General features: G+C 31.0%; 1 protein-coding gene across 10 annotated transcripts in view; it reads right to left on the reverse strand.

Annotated features, from left to right (window-relative positions):
- Positions 1-16,239, reverse strand: part of LOC141447461 (transformer-2 protein homolog beta-like) — a 43,226-nt gene that overhangs the window by 3,755 nt on the left and 23,232 nt on the right. For 4 of the 10 annotated variants that reach the window (XM_074115027.1, XM_074115024.1, XM_074115022.1 and 1 more), the window contains 4 exons: positions 16,080-16,208; positions 13,383-13,558; positions 11,836-11,880; positions 5,529-5,644 (listed from right to left, as the gene is read on the reverse strand). In XM_074115027.1, coding sequence (XP_073971128.1) covers positions 5,529-5,644; positions 11,836-11,880; positions 13,383-13,558; positions 16,080-16,208 — 466 coding nt within the window. Of the gene's footprint in view, positions 1-2,130; positions 2,637-2,719; positions 2,771-3,340; positions 4,035-5,528; positions 5,645-11,835; positions 11,881-13,382; positions 13,559-16,079; positions 16,209-16,239 lie in introns of those variants that run through there. The other 6 variants (XM_074115029.1, XM_074115030.1, XM_074115028.1 and 3 more) reach the window with 4 other exon arrangements.

Consider the following 16,239-nt stretch of genomic DNA (forward strand, 5'->3'; position numbering starts at 1 on the left):
TGGAAAAATGTTTTTCTTTATTATTTTGCTACCTTTCTCATTCTATTGTTTAAAACTAGAAGAGAATTTCTTATTTATCCCTCCATTTTTCAGACGTAACTTCAAACTTTGGGCTACCCTGAGTATACATTCCATGTCTGGCATAGTTATTACTTCATTGGAACTGAAATCTTAATCTTTCCAGTGAATTAAGGCGAGAATCCTTCCACACCACCTCTGGCTTATTTTGTAATTCACTGAAATTTAAAATCTCTATCTTTCCGGTTAACTAGACGAAAATTTCTCATTTTACTTTTATTTTGCAATCGTAACTCAGATTCAGATATAATCTGCTTGTACAATCCACTTCACGCTTGAATTTAGAATTACTATTACAAAGCAATTGGAAAAATAAGTAATTGTTGTCTAGTTTTAAAGACAAATATTTTATTGCAGCATCAGTGCATTAATAACTAAGACAAAAAACATTATACAAACAGGGAAAACCGAATTTAAAGTTACGATGGCAAAATTAATAAAAACAAAAAAATTCTCTTGATTTGACTTGACTTGATTTGATTTGAGTTGACTAGAACGATTGAGATTTTTACTTTATTGTTTAAATAACATAACCAAACGTTGATTGTACACAAAGGGACGGCCGAATTAATAACTAAGACAGCGGAGTATTGTTCATTCACACCGAGTAGCCTACATTCCAAATTACCATTGCAAAATTAATAGACAATTGAGAAAATCTCCTCTAGTTTTGTGCAAAAGAATAAGATTTCTGCTTTAGAGTATTAATAACTACGACAGAGGTGGAACGTAAATACAGGGTAGCCCAAATTCGAAGTTACAATTGTAAAATTAATTAATTAACTGAAAAGTTAGAAATGTATTTTATGGTGGGAGGTGAAACGAAATTTAAAATATGGCATTTTCACTTCGAAATAGTTATTGTTAAATAAAATATGGATGAATATGTTAAGTCAAATCATTTCAAAAATGCGTAATATCTTTAATTTTTCTCTTAATTACACTGGGACTAGTAATTATTAAGACCAGGGCTAGATTGTGTAAGCTAGGTTGATCTATTTTAAAAACCTGAAGTAAAAACGATTGGAAGAGGTACATTGCTCATTACTCATAATTGCACTAGAATACGCATGTTTCCGTATAAAGCAGTTAATACCAAGGGTAATGCTAGATTGTATGCGCTAGGTCAATCTATTTCAAGAAACAAAAAAGAAAAACCATTGGAAAAAGATGATCTTTTCATCTAACGTTACAGGAATTAAGCTGCTCCTGGATTTAATAGTTACCACTAAAGCCAATGCTAGATTGTACTAATTAGGTCGATCTATTTACATAAACAAGAAATAAAAACAGAAAAGGTGGAATATTTCTCATAATTTCACTAGAATACTTATGTTTCTGTATCTGACAGTTAATTTTAAGACCAAGGGTAGATTATGTAAGCTAGGTAAATCAAATTTGGGAAACAAGAAAGAAAAACCATTGGAAAAAGTGGATCAGCAAGTCTTCCTGGAGACAATACTAATACTTGATAGTAAAAACAATATTAACAGTACGCCTACAGCTTTCAACGAAAAGCAAATAAAATATCAATGGCTCCACTAATCTGGTCCGGGCGCCTCAAATTGGTGAAAATGAACTATATTTTAGAAAATAGTTGTAACGTTGCTATAAAAACATCACAGATACCGGTGGAAAATAAATTCAAGCCTAAAGATAGAGGTCCTGATTTCCTTTTTGTTGAGGGAAACCTCGGAAGTAATCATCAGTTTACTTTACGCAAATGGATTTATATCGATAATAAACATGTCCAAGACAGTTTGCAGCTGTCGGTAAAAACAGTATGAAAATTGAAACCAGTGCAACGAGTACTACTTAATTAACAATTATTACTTTGAAAGCCTACATTACGGACTAATTTTTTAAAAAGGGTTTTAAAGAGAATTAATTATCGGAGAGAGATGTTAGACAATATTCATAGTCAAATTAGTGATGTAAAGAGAAAATTCAGACGCAGAAAACGGGCCACTTGAGACATGTTAGCTCTCGCAAACATTAATGGTTCATGCGCAAACAACAAAAATCACAATAAATAAATTTAATAAATTCTACCTTCTAATCTTAAGACATTCTAAATATTAGCAAATACAGCAGTTGTTACTATTTCTATCTTCGTTAATTTGAACTCACGTTCCTCTGGTAACAGTGATAGACAACGTATAACCCAAGAGTACCTTCCTTGTTTCACAAGTACCTTAATCTTGTACTTTGTACCTTATGGTGTAACTAACATATTTGGATTTGAATTAAAAATGCTACAATAAATAAATAATGTAGTTTCTTTTAGAAGATAATTTTTTTTTATTTTGCAAAAAAGTAACATCTTTCATTTTTATGTAAGTTTCGTTTATTCAAAATTAAATAACAAATGTTTTCCATTCTTCGGATTTTTACTGAAAAACAATGGATAGCAAAATAGAGACATTGAAGAATATACATTATAAACAGTTAAAACTTGAAACTAAATTACGAGAAACGATGTCCATATCTCTAAACAGGTCTTCTTCAATCAATAGATGGATAGATGGTTAAAAATTCTCTGTGCCTTCCAAAACTATCTAAATGCGTATAGAATTGTTATATTGTTTTTAAATATTTTTTTAAAAATATTAATTGTTATAAATAAATAAAAATGACGTACTGAAATAGCCGAATGGGAAGGTTTTTTTCGTTTTGTACATTACCTAACGTCCTGAAAAAAAGAGAAAAGCCAGTTCCTAATTATGCATTTTTTTTAAATATTATTTTTAAAAATATATAAAATAATAAATTAATGTATTAGTAGGATTGTTTGACAGGTTTTACGTTACAATCTTCTACAGTTGGCCGCAGCCATCGATTGAACGATTGAAGTTCGCATAATATAATTAAAAAGTATAATACAATTGTTGGCAGTATTTCAATATCCAATATGTTCACAACTAAGTCTCGTCGACACACCAGGGAATATGGAGTAGAATGGTTTCAGAGCAAAAAAAAAAAAACTGTAGTGTGATTATTCAAACCACAACAATTAGCTTCTTTTTTTTTGTTAATTTATTCAAATTTACCAAAAAGGACGATTTTGAAACCATTCTTAAAATTATTATTGAAGCCGCTTTCAGGAAGAACTAGAAAATAAATTGGGGAGGTCAGATTTTGTAATTTTCCTTAAAGTTAGTCATTTTTAATCAGGTGGAAAATGATACCTAAATAGAACTAGAAGTATTATGGATGGATTTGGGAAAAGTTAAGGACCACATTTCATAATAATAACAATGGATGCGAATTATTTGTTTCATACTTTAATATTTACAATTTAAACAAAAGAATCCATGTAAGATACAGTAGATGTCATGATTATCCGGAAATTACAATATTTATACACTATATATACGTCATTTATATATACTAAGTTTGTCAGTGTAAAATCAGGAAAATTACTAACAAAGTCGGTAATATTAGTACAATTTTCAAATAATTGCTTGAATACACATAAACAATTTAGTAAAAAACTATTTTTCTCATATAATTATAACAAAATTGAAAAAAACAAATATTTTATTCATTTTTGTACAGAAAAAAATTCAAAGTTTATTATTTTACACTTTCACTAGTTCCAACCCTTTTTTGATTGCTTCCAATTAGAAACAATTTGGGTTAATAAAGTTTATTTTCTCACACAAAAGCAAAAGAGGAGGAGGTGTGACCGCTTTTTAACAAATGTTTGGTACCAAAATTAATAATATTTAGAACTAAACAAAACAGATTTTTGTTTTACACTTATAAGGCAGGGGGAAAAATAATAGCAATAAAGACATTAGAAACTAAGTTACTTATAATAATAACCTTAAATTTTGGCCAAAGTACCACGAAGCGTTTAATGTTCCATAGAAAACAAATGAGACGTTAGAACATTTCGGGTTTATAAGTACCAACGCCTTCCAGATTTATCAAGAGAATTCCTCTCTCTCAGCCTGTTTTAGTAACATTACAAGGTTTCAATATTCAATACGTAAATAACTGATTTTAAATATACATTTAGTTTACATAACTTTATAATTGATTAGTACTAGACAAAAAAAATTAAGAAAAGTCTTCGCAAAAAATGTAAAACATTTAAAGTCCGCAATAATAATTTAATTACTAATAGTAAAACATGACTATTAGTCATACAAACTTCTTCCGTGGTGAATGGGGCTACTAGAGCCAAAAGCGGTCAACAAAGCTATTTAAAATAGCGTGATTTTATGCATACTTATACTTAGAGAAGTGCTAAACTTGATTTAATGTTCAGTGAGAGAAAAAAAAAAAAAAAAATACTTGAATAAACTAGGAAGACGTCGTGGAAGATTTTGTAACAGACATGTTGAAACCGAGTGAAGGTTAGAAGAATATCCTGGGGCGTAACATTGAATTTTTGGAAAAAACCTAAATAAAAAAAAAGCTAGGAACGCAATATTTTATAGGTATAAATTTATAGCCACTTTTCTAAATCCCATTACTATTAAATTGCCCACTGTATAAAGTCTCCAAACAGAAATTTAAAAATTTCCTGACATTAGAAAGTATCTTTCTTTTTTCTTACTTCATATTTCTTTTATTTGAGAAATGAAGCGTCCGATTACACACACAAAAAAAAAACAGAACTTAAAGTGAAGTAAAAGAGACTAGCCCTAATATTTAAATTATAATAGAATATATAAGGAAATATGTATGTCCTTCCGACACAATTAAAGCAAATTTCGTCTACAAGATGTGTTGTGTTAAGTAGTAACACTTAAGATTAAAAAATAAGATTCTAAATCCCACAGCTTAAGCATGTGTCTGCTGCTTAGAATGTTTTTTTTTTTTTCCTGTTTCACAAAATTGGAAAACAAGTTTGAGTTTTTTTTTTAAATTTGTTTTTGCAGAGAAATTAAAAGATAATCTGTAGATTCTACTGTAAAAAACATGGAAAGAGTACGTATAAAATGCAAAATAAAAAATTCAACTTTTTTTTACATTATCTAGTCTACCTATTTGTATTTTTACTTTGTACAAAATAACATAAAAAAAAAAAAAAAAAAAAACATTTCCGGTACACCTCCCAAAGAGATAAGAGCAACGAAAAATAATGAATACAAAGAAATTAAAATAATAATAATAATTATTATTATTGAAAGCAATCGTTAAAAAAAAAAACAGGAATTGTAATAGCTTATACAAAATTATAACAAAATTTTAGGTGTGTAACTTGCGTAATTATCTTTTTAATGAATTAATTAAAAATGAAGTATCATTTAAAAAAAATGTTTTACATGAAGTCAATATTTATTTATATATTTGTAATTATCAGTTGTAGTGGGACTAATAAAAAACATACAATAGTTTTATTTATTTATTTTTTTTTAATTTATATAGTAAAAGTTAAAATTATTGTTTGTCTCTTTTAAGTGGGTTATGGAAATGTTCTTAATAATACAACTTACGAGGTGAATATGATCTGGAACGAGATCTATCGTAACGTCTCCTGCGACTGCTGTAATATGGTGAAGGAGATCTGTAACGACCGCCGCCTCCTCTATATCCACCGCCATAGTAATCACTGGAAGTAATTAAATACAGCCTAATAAGTACTTCTATAGGCAACATTAAATATTAACTGTAACAAACAGTGCTTTTTTTTAATACTTAAACTTAAAAAAACTGTTATCAACAATTAAGGTAGGGAGTTCCATGTGACTTGAGCGGGGTATTGTGCCTGAACCCTTTCTTCTTCAGTTAGTATTGGTAAAAAAAAAAAATAAAATAAAGTAATAATACTGATACCTCATTTTTGATAATGAAAATTTACCAAGTTGCATGAAATTAGTATACGCCACTTTCCAGAAAATTGCACGGAAAGAACAGCTCTGAAACCTAATGAGTAAGTCATATTTCCAGCACACAGATTTTCCATATACTTAATAATTTTATTAACGCTTTTGAAATGACCGTTTCCTTAAGAAGTGATAAAAAAAAACATAATACTATTTGCTAATTAAGTTGGATGCTTACGGTGTTGAACATCTCCACATTACATTCTAAACAAATATGCTAGGCTTCTTCAATCAAGCAGAAGATTTATTTATAAACGAAGATTTATGAAAATCTATAGGGAGTCATATTCGGGCAAAATCACGAAAAACTGAAAATTAAAGGTTCTAAATCACTAGAGATGAATGCTTGCAGGGATGCCAGAAAACCTGAAGAAGTGAGAATTGGAGAGCTTAAACACCGCCATCGAGAGGCTGGAGATGCTGAGCACTAGAATTAACCAGTATTCTCTCTGCCACTATAACTGAAAAGTATTGAGTTTGATACAATAAAAAAAACTACCTCCATTATATATATTAATGTTTATTAAAATTAAAGTTTTCAACCAGCCCGCATAGCCACGCCCTGAAGAAGGGCATTACATTTGTCGAAACGTTGGCAAATAGACGAGTTGTTGTTTTTATTTGGACCGATTTCTCTCTAATTTGAATCCTCAGTATAATATTTTTACGGTCACTAAAAGCTAATATAAATGAAATTAGGGGCTTGCTTCCCACGACAACCAGTGCTCTCAAACCCAACCCAAACCATCCAGCACTTGTTCCCATCTATCTGACGCCCACTGAGGCTTCTCTAACAAATCTAACTTTAACTCCCCTCTTCTATCAAAGTTGCGAACCCTCAGATCACTATTCCTTTGGTAGAAGCGTTTACGGTTTCCTAATGAGTGGGTTTCATTACTAGTTTTGTCAGTAAAAAAGTTTAATTTTTGGGGGAACAGACAAGACTAGAGAGGTTGCGATAGAGCGGATTCACAACAGTACGAAGTTATTGACACATTTATTTTTAGGATTCAAATAGCGAGGATTTGGTCAAAATAAAAAACAACCCGTCTTTACGACCAACGTTTCGACAAATTAATTGTCTTCCTCAGGGCGTGCCGTAGTGATGTGAGTTGGTTGTGTTCCAGTTTTTTCTGTAACGTTGGGAAAATCTGTCGAAACGGCGTAAAGACGGAGAAGTTTTTCATTTAGACTCAATCTTCGCTACTTCAATCCTTAATATTAATAATTTTCAGTTACTAAAAGATAATACAAATATTATTACTTAGTTCTTACAATAATATGAAATAGGAAACCATTAAACAGGTAGTGCTATATCATCATGTGTTTTAAATAAAATTATAATTAATTAAATTGGCGGTTAAAACGGAAAATACTCTTTTTCATTAGACACAGGGTACTTTTAGGTCATTCACCTTAAGTTTACCGGGAATAAGGGTATGATTGGTAAAGTAATAATGGCCTATTTATTTCACAGCGAAGGACTTTAAATTCAATTGATTGTACACGTTGAGAATATTGGAAGATTTGTAGGCACCTCGCTAAATCTGCTCAAATAGACTGAAGTAGAGATTTTTCAAGTTGTTTCCTGAGGAGTCCGTAGTCTATTTTGTTTATTTATTTTAGGCTTTTATGTGGGTTTCTAGTTACTCGACTGTTATACGTAGAGGTTCTAGGTACCAAACTTGGGTGGAAGTGGGTATGTTTGGGCTAAAGTGTAAAAAAGTATAGAAAATGGCAGATCAATATTTGTAATGTAAAAGTTAATAGTACCGGAATCCGGGGAATACTGAGACCCTGAAGAAGTTAATTGGGTTCAAAGATTTTTTGTTTTGTTTTTAATGTAGCACTCAAAAATATAAGTTCAAAATTGTTGTTCATTCTTTTTGGTGACTGATTCATAGTTTCAATAGGATGAAATAATAATAATGGCCATTTCAGTCATGATACATTTATTCTGCCAAGCTTTCGATCCCTAGGTACTAGGTCATCTTCAGGGCTGTGGAACATGTTTACAGATTGTTAATAATGATTCTATTAAATTGAATATGTATAATATAACGAAATTTACAAAAATTATTTACCAAGTTTACAAAGTAATATTTTTACATTACAGGGCTGGTGTGTCTTCTGTCTTGTCTGTTCATGGACTGTGTGATCGGTCTGTGTGTGATATGTGTTAGGTTGTGTCAGTGTTGCCAATTGTCAAGTATTTTATAGTAAGTTTGCGTATATGTTGTTTAAATTGTTTTCTGTCTTAGATATGTATATCATTTCTAGCACTTCATCTATATCATTTCAAAACAGACAAGACTGGAAGACACACCAACCCTGTAATGTAAAAATATTACTTTGTAAACTAGGTAAATAATTTTTGTAAATTTCGTTATATTATACATATTCATTTCAATAGAATCATTGTTAACAATCTGTAAAAATGTTCCACAGCCCTGAAGATGACCTAGTCTCTAGGTCGAAAGCTCGGCAAAATAAATGTATCACGACTGAAATGGCAATTATTTTTTTTTCAACCTATTAAGTTCAAAATGTTAAACTAAATAACAATAGGGCAACCAATTTGAGGAAATCGGTTACTTTTAGGCCTAAAAAGTTTTGTTTTAGTAGCAACAATCTAAACAATCTACTTTATAAACAATGAGATAGAATACCACTGATTTAATTTTCTGCAACGAACTTTTCATTGTGGGCAAGTTTAATGAATGGCAAAAATTGCAACAGTACAATACACTTGCGGAGAAGGCCAGGTCCTACAGTAGGACTGCATGACCAACTACAAAACGTCACGAATATCGCCTGCAAAAAAGGATCGATTAGAATAAGAATGAGCTGTTATTAAGAAAAAAGTAAATAAATCCTCCCAAAATTTGGTTAGGTCCACTGTGCTGGATAGTATCTTTGATATTATAGGTCGTGGCACACATACTTCTTGCATCCCTAGTCAGCATTTCACTAGAAAATTAAATCTTCTGGTAAAAAAAATGAAAAAATACTAAGCTTAGAGATGGAAACGATTATAGTTTCATAAGTGAATACCAAATTTCGAGTTTTCTCCGACAATTCGTTTTTGAGACATTCTGTTATAGACCGATCACTATGTGTTCATATAAATGTTCATTTTTCTAACACACAACTTAGCTAAACTCTCAAAACTTTTTTCGTATCACATCCAGAGTACTGGAAACATGTATTTACGGTAGGTTTTAGAAAAAGTAAAAAACTTATAAATTATGTAAACTTTAAAATAAACATTTAACTTCCTGAAATTTCATCCAATTTTAAACAAGCTCTACACAAGAGCAACCATAATTAATATTCGTATTATTAAAAATACAAAGTTAAATGGAATTTTAATAGATTTACTTAGTCTTGAAGTAAAATCCCAGATTTGCAAATTAAATTGGCAAAATGACACTATTTTCAGAATAACACTTATCATAATTAAATGTCTCTTTAATAAACAAAAGAAACTTACAAGTTTAAAATAAAGTCTAATTTATAGAAATAAAAATAAATTGTGCCACTTGAGGTAAAGTATGTGATAACAGTTATTAGCGAAATAAAGTTATTAACGAAAGTTATCAAAACCAGTTCCATTGCAAATGGTAATATTTACTGAGCTTTACATTACATTTCTTGTTTTCAAATGTGTTCATCTGATATGAATAATTGCAGATAAAAATGAGCAGTATGTTGTTTAACCTTGGGTTGAAAAAATTTTAAGATTTATTAGAAGGGAGGTTATATTGTCAGTTAATACAATCCATTGGTAATGATTTGAATACATTTTACCAATTGATAACAAATTAACTAAATTATTTTTGCAAGATAATAGGAGGGAATAAAGATACTTTTTTAAATCTTAATCCCGCTTGCTCTTGCTTCAATGTTCAAGTATATAGAACATTATTTTATTAAAGCTAAACGATTTTTACGAATTTAAAGAAGAATGACTCAAACCACTACGACTGAAACGATCCTAAAGCGACTTTTTGTTGTTTTTAAGTGTTTATTAGTATCTAGTTATCGTAAAACTTGGTATGTCTTTACGGGTTCGCTAAACCCAAAACACCTTTATGAATATTTCGTAATTTGATGTGGAAAAAGTCCTCTTTTTTCCCCTACAGGAAATGTATAACCAAAACAGTTTTCTGAAAGATAAAATTGCTTTTTGTATTCCACAACGGTTTGAGTTAAGAAGAAATGATTCGAGGAATAAGTTGTGGATGGTATTCGCGTTTCAAAAGAGAAAATCAACCAAGACCGGAACGTTTCTGTAAAAAATCCTGGCTTTCTTCTTTAACTTGTCATCTACATAATTGCCGTCCTTGGTTTCCCTAATAATTAACAGCCTTCTGGTTCTATCTTGGGTAGGCCCTAAGATAATTCTTAGTTTTAACAAAACTGTCGCACGATATCCATTATTCTGGTTCTTTGGCTTTTACCGTCAAAAAGATGTAAAAAACTTTTTATTGGCAGTCCTTCATCCTAAGAGAGATCCTCTGGCTTTTAAAGCTGCTATGTCTAATAACCGAACTGCTCCAAGTAAGTAAGCAAATTAGCTAAGTTTTCTTAAGCTTTCAGGTTTCCGAAGCTTAGGTAAAATTAGAGTTTTATAAATTCTTTATATTTTAGTACGACTGATAAGGAAGCTTATTACAGAGTTTTGAAAGCGCAAAATACGCCATATTTGCATACGAGGTTCTTCTTTCTAGTCTCTTACCTATCATTTCATTTCATTTTGTTTTTTTCCGGAAACGAGGTACTGGGATGCTGCTTATCTTTTAAAAGATGTGTTGAACTATAGACATCATATTGCTTCTGGTAGTAGATAGATTTCGGGAAACTTCGCCAGCAGATTCAGCCATAAAACTGACACTAAAATAAGCTCTTTTCAACCTAAAACTAAACTTAGGTACACCGTGTAACTAAACGTAGGTATACCGTATAACTAAACGTAGGTATACCGTATAACTAAACTTAGGTATACCGTATAACTTAACTTAGGTATACTATTACATAAGTTTATAAAAGAGGAGAGGCCTTTTGAACAATCGCAAACCGTATGAAGGGCCAAGTGAGACATGCATCGCACTGGCCTGAGAACGGATAGAACGCCTTTGTAGGTTTCACATTAAGTAGAAACGGTATGGCACTTACTGATTATTCACTGACAGGGCGCCGGCTAAGAGTTCGACACTAAAGATTCGTTCCGCTAAGCTCTAGCAAGCACCCCGGTTCTTAAGTCAACCAAACAGAATTGAAAAAAAGGTTCCATCTTGAGCGTGCTAATTTCTATAACAAAGTATGTGGTCTGTTTTGTATGCACTTTTTAAATGTAGCGTATAAAGAAAAAACATTCAATTACGTCGTATAATTGCGGAGATGGTTTCCACCCCTTACCCCTTAGGTGTACCTATATATATAGATTAGATTTTTAACTTTTTTAACAGACCTCTTATAAGAAAAATTAGGGTCAAAAATCTTGGTAACACTAGTAGAAATAACTCACAGTAATTAATAATGATCGGTTATTAAAGTTAGATGTAAGTTAATATAATCTATTGACATTGATTCAACAATTTACAAATTGATAACAAATTAACTAAATTATTTTCGCAAGTTTTTAGGAGAGAATAAAGATATTTATAATTCTTTACTCCCGCTTGCTCTTGCATAGTTTCATAAACTAAAGAACATGGGTCTGCTTAAACCAAAATATTAATGTGAAATTCGTTGTTTCAGCAATTACATTCAAACGAAAATACCAAATGCAACTTAAGATTGTTAATAAATGCATTTTAAAGATAACGTTAAAAATTATTTTTTGCTTTTCCAACAAAATTTGAAGGCAGTCATTATTTTGACTAATAAAGATACAGTAAATAAGTTTACTTACTCATTATATCGATCTCTTCTGTAGCGATCGTCATTGCTGTAATAACAAAACATTAAACGTGAGAATATTTCTGTTTAAAACCAGATTAATATAAAAATAAAATATTTTTACAAAAAAATAAAAATACTCCAAAAAAAAAAAAAAATTAAATCATGAAAAACTTTTACTTTATTTACTTCAACTTTAAAAAGTAAGTATTTGATTCCTTCAGGTGGAATATACATTACAATAGTAAAGGAAGATGGTTCTAACGGTCAAATCGAAAGCTACAAATGACCACGACATCATTAAGAAGCAGAGCCAAGGATACATAGTGCCTTGGAAGACATTAATGGGGCCATCTATGGTGGCAAGCCCGATTTTTGTCGGTGGCTAAATGGTCAAACACTGATGGAAAAAGTTGGGTGAAATTTTGGGTTACTCAATGTCATACCAGGAGTGTTTTATGGCGTTCCATAAGTTTTGGTCACCTCTGATATTCACACATCGTAAATTTAATGTCCATCGTACATCGACGAGATCATGAGAACAGTTTTTGATGACCTTGTTGAAGAAACTGCTCGATCTTATATTGAATTCAATCTTATACAATCAAGCACTCTGGTGGACATTAGGAATAGTACAAGAGTGTAGAAAACAGTATAGTTGGAACAAAACTATGTTCAAACTTTTAGTCGGCCAGTGCGCACATTTCTGTAAGTTCTGGCAACCTTCACCTTGATTTTATTATTTTGCGATTTTAGTTTGTACGATTTTTTTTTCAGAGTATAAAAGAGTTTTTTATTTTATTTTTTTATTAGAAGATGTGTTCTTTTTTTATGATCAGTATTTCTTTAAAATTGATTTATAGGGGAACCATTTTGTTAAATTTTGAAATTTGTCATAGGAAGACAAAAAATTGTTCCATTTTTAATAAATCAATTATAAAGAAGCACTTCAAAAACGGGAAGGAAAACATCCCTAAATCAAAATAAATTAAAAGTTGTACGTAACGTAGAAAGAAAAACATGATTCGAACTTAAATTTCACATTAATAAAATCAAGCTGTAAAAGACCAGCAGCGCCGAAATATACAAAAAAAGATCTGATGGGATGTAACTCAAGGGGTTTGTCTTGTTTTTTGTTCTTTTTGCAAAAAATCACTTCTTATATTCAGATTAGATTCCTTATTTCAGACATATAATCTATATTAATATATTTTGATCAACTTAATTGTCAAAGTACACAATAAATATAAAAACGTAAATCAGTGTACTCGAGGTTAGGTCACTTGATTAGGCCGAATTGAGTGGGTCTCATATTTTACTACATATTTAAAATTTAGACTAAAAATTACAATTAATTTAGGAGTCAATTGTAAAATAGTCACAATTCAAACAAATGTGATTAAACAGCAAATGTTTATTGAATGACTTATTTCAAGTTATTGTAGCAAGGTTCTAGAGAGTGACATTTCAATGCCTAATCAAGGAGAAATATCCTCCGCTGGACCTTGCATTCTCAGAATAGATAATAAAGTATCAAAATATTCTCTTTTAGATACTTACTAGGTAGGTTTGCCCATATAAATTCCAGGAGTAGGTGTATGGGCACGCTGTGTTATAGAATAGTCTACTCTAATCTTCCTCCCATCAATATCCATACCCGTACACTGTTCTTTAGCCATCCTCGCATCGTCATAATTCTCGAAGTAAACAAAACAGAACCCTCTGGATCTTCCAGTCTAACAAACAAACAATATACACACCATTAGTTGGTTTAATAAATAATCAAAGAAATCAAGAAACATTGATTAAATTCAAATTCATTAGTAAAATAAAATATTTAAGAGCCAATCTTTAAAATGATTTATATTCTTTGTTGTCTCAAGCATTTTAATTCTTTAAAAAAAAAAAAAAATGAAAGAATTTATTTTAATGAATTACTACTTAAGACTATTCTATGTAGCAAGTAGACAGGTGGTCTGTAAGAATGTTTGTCAAACAGACCGTTTAAGCTTGCAAATCGTAAACCCTATACATCTAAACATAATATTAAAAGGATTCTCTGTAAACAAAAAAAAAGGACCATCGGGATTTGTATTACCAAATTTGAATCATTCGCAAAAAGATCTTCCTTTTTAAACGCAATTTTAATGAGACTTTAATGATTTTTTTTTTTTTGTAAGTATCGAAACGGAAGACTTACTTCGAGCTTTTAGCAATTTTCCATTTGTTTTATTAATCAGCCTTTTAAATTGTGTGACATATTTCTTTTCATTACTGAGTATCTAATACTAAAATTCTTTAAAATGGCCGCAAGAATAACTAACAACTAAAAAATCAGTTTAAATTTGGCAAATGCATTTGGAATACGGAATCATTACAATATTTTTTTTTTTTTTTTGACGTGAATACGTCTTTAAATTTGAATCATATGGTGGCAATCCAAAAAGTCTAATAACAAAATCGGGGGATACAGTTTGGCATTATAGTTTCGAATCTATTGTCTACATCCAAAATTAAATTAGGCCACTGGATAGCTAAAGGATCAAAGAATTCATTACGACAAGCGAGGACTGTGACACATCGCGCGCTGTGGAGGGGGAAGCGCCGCCATTTTGAGATCATTTTGCTGCGATTCGAAATTTGTAATGAGTATAACTTTTGACTCGGAGAAGGTACGATATTCGTTTAAGTTTTAATCGTCAGCTGTCGTCACAATCTATCGATTGTATATCACGGTTTGCCTAGAACGATTTTAATTGAAAAGTTCACCAACATGAAAAATTTTTCTTTCTCCTTATTATTTGGGTCAAAACTAACCAAAATCCACTGAAAACCAAATCGGTTTACGTTGCGGATTTTTTATTTTTTTTTATTTTTTTGGTCAAAAAACGGCTTTTTTGCATTGTTAAGCCTAATAAATGGAAAAACAATACAGTTTTTTGCAAAACCAATGCATGCATTTATAAGCTGAGGGAATTTCCGACAGATTGATGTATTACTAAGCCCTGCAATGCGATAAAAAATATTTGGGCTCTTTTAATCCAAAAAGTTTCATTAAATGAATTTGAATTGGAAAATTTCCCTTTTCCCAGGGTATAAATATTGTATTTTGCAGGAATTTTTCTTATTTTTGAAAAGTCCCATTCCCTTCCACAAAAAAAGATGATTTATTTGTTAAGTAAGCTTTGAAATGCGAGAAACCCTTGTTTTTGCCTTATTTTGCTCAAAAATGTCTTTCTAATGATTTTGAATGTTGAAATTTCATTTTTATCATTTATAAAATACATCAATCTGTCGGAAATTCCCTCAGCTTCAAAATGTATGCATTGGTTTTGCAAAAAACTGTATTGTTTTTCCTTATTAGGCTTAACAATGCAAAAAAAAAGCCGTTTTTTGACCTAAAAAATTTAAAAAAAAAACTCCGCAACGTAAACCGATTTGGTTTTCAGTGGATTTTGGTTAGTTTTGACCCAAATAATAAGAAGAAAGAAATTTTTTTCATGTTGGTGAACTTTTCAATTAAAATCATTCTAGGCGAACCGTGATATAAAACATTAGTATAAAATAGTGACAGTGAATAAAATAAAGGTGTTAGAATGAAAAAATATTATCAAAAATATATAATGTCGGCCTTTACGCGTCGCAAAGCAAAACCAAATACAGAGATCGTATACGGTTGGAAAGGGCTTCTCAAGAACAATCGAATGGTAATAATAAAACACCATATGATCGAGTCAAGCTGTGCCGGGAACGTAAAAGAATGAATGCGGCCGAGCGGATCAACGACGGTGTCAGTACATCTGCAGCTGGGGCGGTTGAAATTATGGAAGTGGATGATGAAATCGCTTCTACATCGACAACGGACTGTATAGGCATAGATTGTGTTCGATCGTCGATTTATTTCCTTGATTTCATCCTAAATACATGAATACAAATATTTTATATAAAAAATATAACCCGTTACGTAAACGTATTCACATACTACACATGGCCGTGTCCATAACACAGCCACATTAATTTTTTTTGTATAAACTATGGCGCGTCAGTGAGAAAACGACTTGGAAAAGTAAATCTAAGAGAAGACTGGATATACCGATGCCGGTATTTCTGGTGAGTGTCATGGCACACTTAAAATGCATCCCTCTTCTAAAACATTATTGTTAAAAACTGATGTGGAGTTAAAAGAAAAGTTAAATTCACAAACAATAAAAAAATTAACAAAAACTTTGAAATGAGAGTTCAAAAAAAGCAACTAACCTTAGCGTCAATTACCACTTGTACCCTTTCTACAGGACCGTATTTATTGAAAATGTGGTGTATTTGCTGTTCTGTGGTGTAGATGCTCAATCCAAACACTCCTAGACATCGACTTGGCTGAGGATTGTCCTAGTGCAGACGAAACATTACATTAGAGACA

The sequence above is a fragment of the Rhodnius prolixus genome, unplaced genomic scaffold (assembly GCF_049639745.1).
Source record: "Rhodnius prolixus isolate KJV_2025 unplaced genomic scaffold, Rpr scaffold_7, whole genome shotgun sequence".
NCBI lineage: Eukaryota > Metazoa > Arthropoda > Insecta > Hemiptera > Reduviidae > Rhodnius > Rhodnius prolixus.